Here is a 9,919-nt window from a genome sequence, read left to right on the forward strand (position 1 = left end):
TGTACTGCATGTGTTTCTGCAGAGAAGGATACTTCTATTGTTGTATGATATGTTTTAATATGGAATAACTACACCACTGTACATAAGTGGTCACAGCTGGTCAGACTGCATGGATGCCCTTGAACCTTTGGGAGCTAAGATGTCCGTATCCGTCTTTTTTTTTTTTAGTGTTAGTTTCTTGTTAACCGTACAGTTTTGGTGTTCTCTTCTTTCCAGACATCGGGGAAAGCTTCCAGGATGTTTTCGGCCCGTGGATCATGTCGAGGTTCCAGAGGAGCGTCTTTCGCTCAGATCCTCATGAAGAATGCTCCTCTGCAGTCAGGACTGAGCGACTCACACGCGCATCCATCTGCCTTGAGTCGCCCTCGCGAAGACCACTTTGACCAAAAAGTGAAAAGTCCATTTAAACGTGGTGAGTTTGCTTGAATGCTACTCGGAAACATCCATCCCCAGTGATGATGAATCTAGTAATTCATTCAGATAAAACCCGCTTTCTCCCCTATGAGGTCTGGGTTCAACCACAAAGCTTGTATAAGATGTGCATCATATGTATAGGTGCACATTTCTAATCTGCCTTCTCATTCCACCCACTAAGGTTATGCTTTCAAGCCATCAGTTTCACCTCAAACTCTGATTGACAATTACACTCAAGGCGAGACGAACGCCGTGTCCTTGCTCCATCAGCTTGCCAATATTTTGGAGTTCCACCTGGAAATAAAGGAGACGGTGACTACAGGTACATCGGGGCATTCACGTTCACCTCGGAGACCACTACTGTTGTTATTGGTCCACAAGAGCCTGTTGATTGATTTATAAAAGACATTAAAAAAAAGCAGCAGGTCCTCCCAATTGAGAGGCTAGAACAAGGTAACGTTTAGCATGTTAGCATAGCAGATCTTTCAAGTTTTAGACCAGTGGCACTGGACCTCTTCTAGTGTCCAATACACAGCGCAACGGAAATGCACCAGCACAAGTACTTTGCTCAGAAAGATAATTTATTCAGTTTGAACTGTTTCTACAATAAATGTCTCGACTCTTTGTTTCCTCAGGGAACATAACGGGGCTTTATTTTGCCTTCTGTGTGGTGATTGATGGGGTCGAGTACAAGACCGGCATGGGGATAACGAAGAAGGAGGCTCGGCTTAAAGCGGCGCAGCTCGCTCTGCCGGACCTTCTGCCCACCTTGCAAAGTCTGAAGTCTTTCCCCCCGGAAGCGTCAGGTGAGGATGTACTGCTGATCAGAGTGTATATAGTGTGTTTCTGTTCCAGGACACGTCATTATAACGTGGCGAGCCGAAATGATTTTGTTTCTCTCTAAACACTACATTTTACGAGATTACATGAGATGATTTCACAACATAAGTAGATATTAGAAATGAATTATGACCTGTTTACATTAGCTCTGACAAGATTTGTTTGAATCCATAAAAATACAATCTTTTATTTCCTTATCATTTGAATGGTGTGTTTTATACGAACTGTGACTTTTATGATCCGTTGCACCGCTACTGGCGGGTAGCGGAGGACTATTGAAAAAGCAATGACTTTTAAGAACAGTGTCACAGTAAAGTTTAGTATTGTATGAAGTGACTCTCATTTTCATTTCTTTCCATGCCTGTTTAAATCCCTAGATGTCCCTCCACCACTGCCAGTGAAAGAGGAGCCCTCTATCTCTGATATGCATCCCTGCAGAGCCATTCGGGGTAATTCTGGATACTCTATATGACTCTCTCACTCTTGAATCTCCCCATCTGCGAGATGGCAAATATTAGGACAGTGTCACTTCTTTTTGTTCAGTTCGCTCAGTACTCTCGTCTCTCTAAGGTGACATTTGAAGGGGTTGACATCCATATTGGATAAAAATTGTAGGAACTGTAACCTGTTTGGATTGAGCACTCGTATCATTTTTTCATTTGAAATTCTACATTCCAAGGTATAGCCAAAGACTACAGTACAAACAGGTGCTATCGTAGAATGTGCATATCTCCACATATACCTCTCTCATAGTTTCTTTCTTTCTCTTCCTTGCTTTTCAGAAAGGACCAGTCCCGTGAACCTCCAGATTCCACATGCTGTCAGGGATCAGCTCACTAAACTGATGAACAGCCACCCAGAGTTCTCTCCTTGTGCCGGCACCACGGCAGCTTTCATCATCCAGACCTGTAAGTGAGGCTCTCACAAACGCCGGAGGACATCTCGGTCCGAAGGTTGTGTTCGTAAAGATACAAAACCAATATAGCCTGGTATTTTAAGTAGGCTCATTTTAGAGGACAGTGATTGTTGGCACGTTGTTGACAAAATAGCCGGTAAGCTTAGTATTATAATGCTAATCAATACAACGCCACCACAATGTACTGCACAGCCTCAAACACCACCTCTCTGACACGGTCCCTGCAGAAGATGGACTTTACAAGCTTCACAAAAGTAGAATGAACTGCAGTTTGTACAGCTGTTCATGGCACTCTTGTCGACCGTATCCTGTATAATAAATATGATGACATGTATAAAGTAAAAGTCATCCCATGCGTTAACCTGTGTGCAAACTCCTCTCTGTCCAGCCAGCGGATACGAGGTGGTCGCTCTCGGCACGGGGAGCTTGAATACCAACGGGAGTGCCTCGTCAAGTGGACGAATCGTGCACGATTCACATGCATTGGTAAATGCGAGGAGGTCACTCATGAGGTAAGTTGGTGGAAATAGGGGCAGTCACCGGGGGAGAGAACAGCAAAGATTGTTTGGATTATTCATAGGAGAAGACGTCGTGTGTTACTCTGTGTCGGTCTTCACCTGTAGACCCCGTCACTGCACATTGTTCAGATGTCACATCATAGTGAGCAACCGTCCTGCTGTGCTCTCAGGTTTCTGTACCGGCACCTGCTGATGTTCTTCAGCAAAACGGCCAATCTGACCGAGAAGTCCGTCTTCCAGCAGAGCAGCAGCAGCGGCCTCCTCAGCCTGAAGAGCGGCATCACCCTCCACCTCTACGTGAACCAGCTGCCAAAGGGAGCCTCTCAGATCCAGACCAAGCTGTGAGTGTTTGATTATCGGCTTCAGAGGTTTCTCGCTGCGGTTTTCTTATGAAGTAGATCAAGTGATAGTTTCACGGTTGCAAGTAAAGAAAAGGTCATGACAACCAAGCATTGGGAGTTGCTTTTCACGCAACCTCACATGGCTTCGTTTGTTAGCAGTCAGGTCTTTATGGCTACGTTCACAATGCAGGCTAACATTAAAAAGATGTGCATATGTGACTCAGATCTGTTTTTTTTTTTGTGTGAACAGCACAAATCACATGGAATCGGATGTTTTCAATTCTTATTTGGGTCCTAACTTTGACGTCTTCGTCTCTGCATCCACACACTCCTCCATAGAGACGTAGCAGCCATTGCTTCACAAGATGCCATCATGTAAAATGTCTCTCTTTCTCCTCGCTGTCCTCTGCTCTCCCACTGCACATCAACTTTCTGATTCAACTCTTAAACGCGGTGTTCAGTGGCCTTTATTTTGATTTCCGTACCACAGCGCGCTGCATGTGCCGTCTTTGTTATTATATTGCGCACGCGGCCCCATTTCAGACCCGTTCACACTGGAATTTAATATTGACCTCATTCTAAAAAACTAATGTGAACCACCGACCGAAAAGAAATTTGATCCGTGCATTAAATATGGATTGAGTACTAAGGCTTCCAGTATAAACTTAGCCTGTAAGGGCAACACAAATGCCTATTGTGGGTGAAGTAGCAGGAATAATGTTTCCATTAATGCAATGATTTCAGATGCTGTTCCTCAGCTCTGTGCTCTGTTTTAGGCGCCTGAACCCGCACTCCATTTTGGCATGGCAGGTCAACAACGAGATCAGCCTACACCTGTCCGTGGAGGGAAAGGTGTTGTACTGTTACTTTCGCTCATGGAGCGCATGTTGCTTTTCTGATACATGCAACCAGAGTGTATATATTGCATCATGGAGTTTTAATACTGATACCTGCACTATCGCTGCATAACTGCAAGTTGATTAATTTCTTGTTCAAGGTGTTCTCAGTTTTCTCGTCAGCCTTTGATCACTCCGCCTCCACGGTGGTCAGCATGTCGGCCACCGACAAGCTCACTCAGTGGCAGGTGCTCGGGTACCAGGGAGCCCTGCTCAGCCACTTCATTGAGCCCATCTATGTCCAAAGCATCCTCATAGGTAAGTCAACAAGTCATAATAGGACCACTGTCAGGGTTTTTACTAAAAACGGGACAACTTCCGTGCTACATTTTCCAAATTCTGACCTTGTTGGCAATAATGAAGTGTGTATAAGAGAGCATTTGCCTTCAATGCATCACCACGGAGTGCAAATGCAACAGAGGAATCACTCCAGGGGCGTTGGGTCAGACAATGAAATCAGAATGACAGATTCCTCTTTTGTGCTGGTAACTGGATTTGAGAAAAGTAGCTGTTCCAATGTGTTTCCTAGTTCATTGAAGACTTTCACTTATTGTGGTGGTTGTTTGGTCCAAACTGCTTATTTCAAGTTTCATTATTTAAGTTACGCGGTCTCCATCCAAGCACTTGCAGGAGATCATTATGAAACTCAATCGGCACCTTCATAAAGATAGTAGGGGAAGTCTATCTGACAACACGACAGGAAATTGTCTTTGCGGGCGTCGGCTCAGTACCTGCGCTCTGCTCGCAGAGATGTCAAAACACAATGTCAAGAGTTTTAGTTGCTTGAGAATGGGATTGCATTAAAGTGCTGGTGGTATTTCACTGCTACTTTTGTGTATCTGGCGTACATGAGAAAGCTGTAAAAGTAGAAAGACGGCCAGCGTTGTCACATAAGCATTAGAAAGTAGCTAACACACAGTGAAGCTGTCACACAGCCCCACAGCAGTCCATCTAAAAATAGCCCCGAAGATAACGCTCTGTTTGCAGCCATTAGATTTGAAGCTGCTTGCTCATGCACTGATGACGCAAGTCAACAAATTCCCCAACATCAACTTCCTCTGTTTGACTAAGGGACAATATAACAGGTGTGAAAATATCCTACTCAAGTTTCCCCGTCAGGTTTTACAAAAAGACAAGAGTGATGGATATTATTTTCCATTCTTCTCCTCTTTTCATAATCATACTGGCTGTATGACCCACATAATCTATTAGAGAGGGAAATTCCAAAATTCGTTGTATTGTAAATGTTTGAGATGTTGCAGAGAACACCTACACGACTGATTGAATACAATTGTGACTGTGGTCGAGTGCACTGCTAGGTGACACTATTGGGTCAGTTTCAGACGCACGCACAACAAAAGCATTCAAAAAGAGGACAAAATTGGAACATTCACTGTTTGACGTACACGGGTACCTGCCATTCTTTGAACCGTTGAAACCTCGCATCTCATTTCCTGACTTCACTCCTGGCCTGCTGAGAACCCTTTTTCATTTCCACCGTCAGACACAATGATAGTACCCACCTTTTTATTTCTAAGTTTGATGGAATATGGAATGAATGAGTTCTGCATTTTGTTACAGCACAAGATTGGTCCGATGTGATACCACAACGACCTTGTTTGCACTTTGTTTTTGCGTGCGTCTCGGGCGATGAGATGAAGTAACTAGAGGTGTGAACGCTCGGTGGTTCCATCACTCTAACCACTTGCTGCTGGTGGTCGGGGACGCTTTTCACGACTGTAATGTCAACACTGATGCACTGTAGGGCTGCAGCGTTCTGTTATTTTAATAATCAAGTATTCTACAGGTTATTACATCGATTAATTCAGTAATCAGACAATAAATACTTTTGCTTTATCTTTATTATTAAAGAGCAATAGTAAATATACAAAAGAGAAAATAAGACTGGTCTCCTAAAATGAACATACATTTTGTTTCTCTTAATTAAAATAATTAATTGAATTTCATACAATAATATTCAGTCAAAATGTTTAAATGTAACGTTTTCTGCAAAACAAACTAATTAATGAAAAATATATCATTTGAGTAATCGTCTCAGCCCTAGCGTCTTAATACTTCCTGATACAAGGACGTTACTTTTTCTCATCAGTTGGTTCTCAAATCTCGTTAGCTGGCCACAACGTCGGAACATTTGTAAATAGAGATGTTTAAACGGTGCTTCAAATATCTCGGTGACTTAGTTTGTCTGGAACACGCCAAGGAATAGACCCAGCCCATTTCTTCTTCTACTTCTTTTAATCTCGGCAGACTAGTCCCTGGATGTGCATCGTCCCAAACAGCAACGTATTTGGTCTTTGCAAACAGGAATCGTGCACATCTTCATTTACATATAGAGAGGGGAAGGGAGATCCAATGCTAACGTAGGTCACTCGAGACGCATGTGGAGACATTCTAGTGTCAGGTGTGAACAAAGGTCACAGTCAATATTCCACCATCCCCAAGTTGTAGAAAGAGGATCAAGTGATTGAGCTTCACTTGCATTTGTATTTGCTAAAAGATGTTCCCTTTTTACACTCTCATAGGTGACGTTGGCTGCAGTGATATCCACGGCATGAAGACCTCCGTGAGCCAGCGCGTGGAGGGGATCACCCCCCAGCTGCCCATGTTCTACTGCATGATGAGACCCCACATCAGCCTGGTTCCTGCTGTGGCGACCAACACCGCCGACGGATGCCACTTGACCTACGGAATCAACTGGAGCGAAGGAGACAGCTCCCTGGAGGTGGTGGACGGCCTGGAGGGCAAGACCGTAGAGGAGTAAGGATCACTGTATAGGAAGCTGACAGTCGGGTTTCTATCGGTAGCCGCCAGATTTAGCATTAAGTTACATTTGCTGGCAACTAGTTTATTTTAACTTATTTAGATAGGATTGCACTTAAATTGCAACATCCCTTCAGAGTTTACTGTTGATCACAGCCTAATTAATGAGGAATAAGAAATGGATTGCAGCCAGTGTTCCTCAGCTTGATAGGTGCTGCTGTGTCTGCTTCTCTTCACACTGATGTGTATATATTGTTGTAGGTCTCCCTTTAAGAGCGGCCCTGCTCTTGCCAGCCGTCTGTGCAAAGCAGCGATGCTGCACCGCTTCAAGCTGGTGGCCAAAGAGGCCCAGAGGCAGGACCTGCTGGCCACAAGCTCCTACGGAGAAGCCAAGGTAACCTCACCTCTGTGTAATGTTTACTAAAGCGTTAACATCTACAGACATTCACTCTATTTGTAATCAAAACCTTACCTTGCATTTCAAACTTAATGTGGTGTAATCCTCAGTTTTCATTTTGCAAACACGGCTCCAGGCATCACGCCTAATTTCACTCCATCATTTCATATTTAAAGTGGATATTGTGAAGATCGTTGCATATTTGCTTCAGAAAGGTTCTCTGTAGGAACCGGTGTGATTCGTATTGCTTGTGTTGCTGTTTTGTCACTGAAGCGGATGGCGAAGCCGTACCAGGAGGCCAAGAAGGTGCTGCGGGCGTACCTGTTGCAGCAGGGCTACGGTCCCTGGCTGGTCAAGCTTTCTGTTAGTGATCACTTCAACATGTGAATAAAACCCCATGTTCACCGAGGACACAAAAACACAATCAACATTCTGGAAGTTCACATTTTTAAGGTGTAGTTAACTTGTTGCCGTGGGGCTTACCATGCCGGTAATACGTTCCCTAAGGGATTAAAGTCAATCCCTGTTTATTTTAAGGGCTGTGTACCTGGTGATGAGAGCGTGCACTATTTCAATTGTTTTACTGTTTAAAATAGTATCTTTTGCTGTTGTGTCTAATGGAAACCAGCATCTACAATCCGATCATGTTTGTATCCTACTTTTGAACGGGTCAGTTATGATGGTTATAGAAAACACTTGAATTTGATTTCACTAGAGTTACTAGAGAAAAATCCCATTTTTGGTTCATATTCAGTGATTTTGTCCTCACACTTGATTCTGAGCAGTGTGTGATTTGAGCCTCAGTTATCCATAATGCATTGATATAAATCAATAAAATAAATCACTCCAAGCTCAAGATGATGTTCAGGACATGTTTATTTTTTTGCAGAAATGCCAAAATATACCAAAGAAAAAACACTCTTAACGGTCCATAATACGAGATTGGGAGCATTTCTCTCTCCTCTCAAAGGCTCTGAACATGGCTGTGACTCGCTGTGACTCGCTGTGACTGGCTGTGACTCGCTGCTAGCAGGAGAAGCTGCTCAGGGAGACGTTACTCCACGATATCTTTACATAGACGAGCGCTCTCTGTTGCTACGTCAATGCGCTGAATGTCGTATATTGCTCATTTAAATGTCCGAGAGGACCACTTGCGTCGTATCCAAACATCCAGCAAAAACTATAGAAAATTAGATTTTAAAAGAGCTCTCAGAAGCTGCGGTTAGAGGACCACAAAATACGCTGTTAATCCAAATATAACGGGATGATCACAACTAGAGGCATAGTGCTTTATTGTTAAAAACACACTGTTCTTTACCCGACTCGTCACTTTGTTCTGTTTATACTTCTGTCTGTAGTGCCCATCGTACGACAAATAAGTAAGTTATCTGCTGCTGTCTTCATTCATATTGACAGATTTGGTGTATTTTCTGATGTGCTTTTGTGATATGATATACTTTTATTATTCGTCGCTGAATACTGCAACAGATGCGTCTGTCACTCGGAAAACATCCAACAAGTATCGGACATATTTAGAGTTTGATTCAAAATACACCTCTTGAGTTCAATTCGGTGACACATTTTCCGATTCTGAATGTTAGCTGTGATGGACGGGAAATGTGCGAGTTTAACATGTTAAGGCCATGGTTTGTTTTTCTGTTTTGTTTAAAGGGATAGCTCACATTTTTTGAAGTGGGGGTAGTACGAAGCACTTAACATCTGTACGTGGGCTATAACGCGGTTAAGTCAACTGTCACCAGAACAGTGTCACAGACTGACTGTAAGACAACATGAAGCTCATGTATCCTGATGCTCTCTTGTGAAGTGGCCCTTGCTTCGTATCCACACAGAACACAGACGGAGTTTTGCAAAGATCTGACTGCTTGTCACTGGATTCAGACTTGTGGACCCCCCCCCCCCCCCCCCCCCTCCATGTTGATGCAAATTGTTGATTAGTCTGACTTGCAGGAAATGCTTTGGTTTCCTGTGTATGCGACGCAGTGCATCGTTTACTCTTAAAGTGTGCAGAGCTCTTGTGAATGGAGTGGTGTGTTTACTTCCTACTGGTTTGGGCAGCAGATGGAATTACCGGTGCATTCAGGGAACTTGTGTCCAAGGATCAAGGCTTTCAGTTGTACGTCCAGCTCCAGGTTTCGTACTCGTTTGTTTCTAATTGGATCACTTATAACTTTTGACTGGCGATGTTTCTGCTGATGTCGGATGTCTGATCTGGTTTTGGTTCCTCCTGCATTAACTGATGATGCAGTGGAGGAAACCTGCACGCCAGCACATGGACAAAATAGTATACATGTTATACTAAAAGGCCATGTTGTATGAAGGCACTGCATGTAAATCGCCCCTTCCTGCTGCAGCCAGTACATCATTGTAAATAGTTTATGTTGGAAATTGTTTTGGTTGCTTTTCAGTTCTTCGTGAAATTGTCTGCCAACTGCCCATTCTGAAAAACCTAACGCCATGTTGTGTGTACGTGTCTAGCATCAGGCAGCCAACTCACTGTTGGCCTTTCTGTGAAACGACACCAACGCACGTGTTGTGATCTTGGCTGAATCTGAATGTTCTATGTGTAATTAAATCCTCCCTTCTCTTGTAATCTTGTGTTGTGACTTGAATCTATTGTGGCTTGTAGAATATTTCATGTTATCACTAAAAATGTAGTGTTAAAGGTTACTGCTATTAGTTTTAGGTGAGTCAGGGCCTTGTGTTAATGCCACTAGGATCTAGAGAATATGAAAATAATTGAAGTCAGTGATTCTGTTCCAAACAGAAGCGGATTCATGCAGTGTAGAATATGTGCG

General features: G+C 43.4%; 1 protein-coding gene across 1 annotated transcript; it reads left to right on the plus strand.

Moving 5' to 3' along the window:
* Window positions 1-237: 237 nt before the first annotated feature.
* On the plus strand, window positions 238-7,490 carry adad1 (adenosine deaminase domain containing 1 (testis-specific); the record flags this gene model as incomplete). Its single annotated transcript, XM_079167559.1, has 12 exons — window positions 238-412; window positions 596-736; window positions 1,050-1,220; window positions 1,632-1,703; window positions 2,037-2,162; window positions 2,559-2,682; window positions 2,859-3,029; window positions 3,806-3,881; window positions 4,027-4,183; window positions 6,469-6,703; window positions 6,968-7,100; window positions 7,377-7,490. The coding sequence occupies 12 exons, from the start codon at window positions 238-240 to the stop codon at window positions 7,488-7,490; spliced, it is 1,695 nt and encodes a 564-aa protein (XP_079023685.1).
* Between the last annotated feature and the right edge of the window lie 2,429 nt (window positions 7,491-9,919).

This window comes from Pholis gunnellus, assembly GCF_910591455.1.
Source record: "Pholis gunnellus genome assembly, chromosome: 10".
Lineage (NCBI taxonomy): Eukaryota > Metazoa > Chordata > Actinopteri > Perciformes > Pholidae > Pholis > Pholis gunnellus.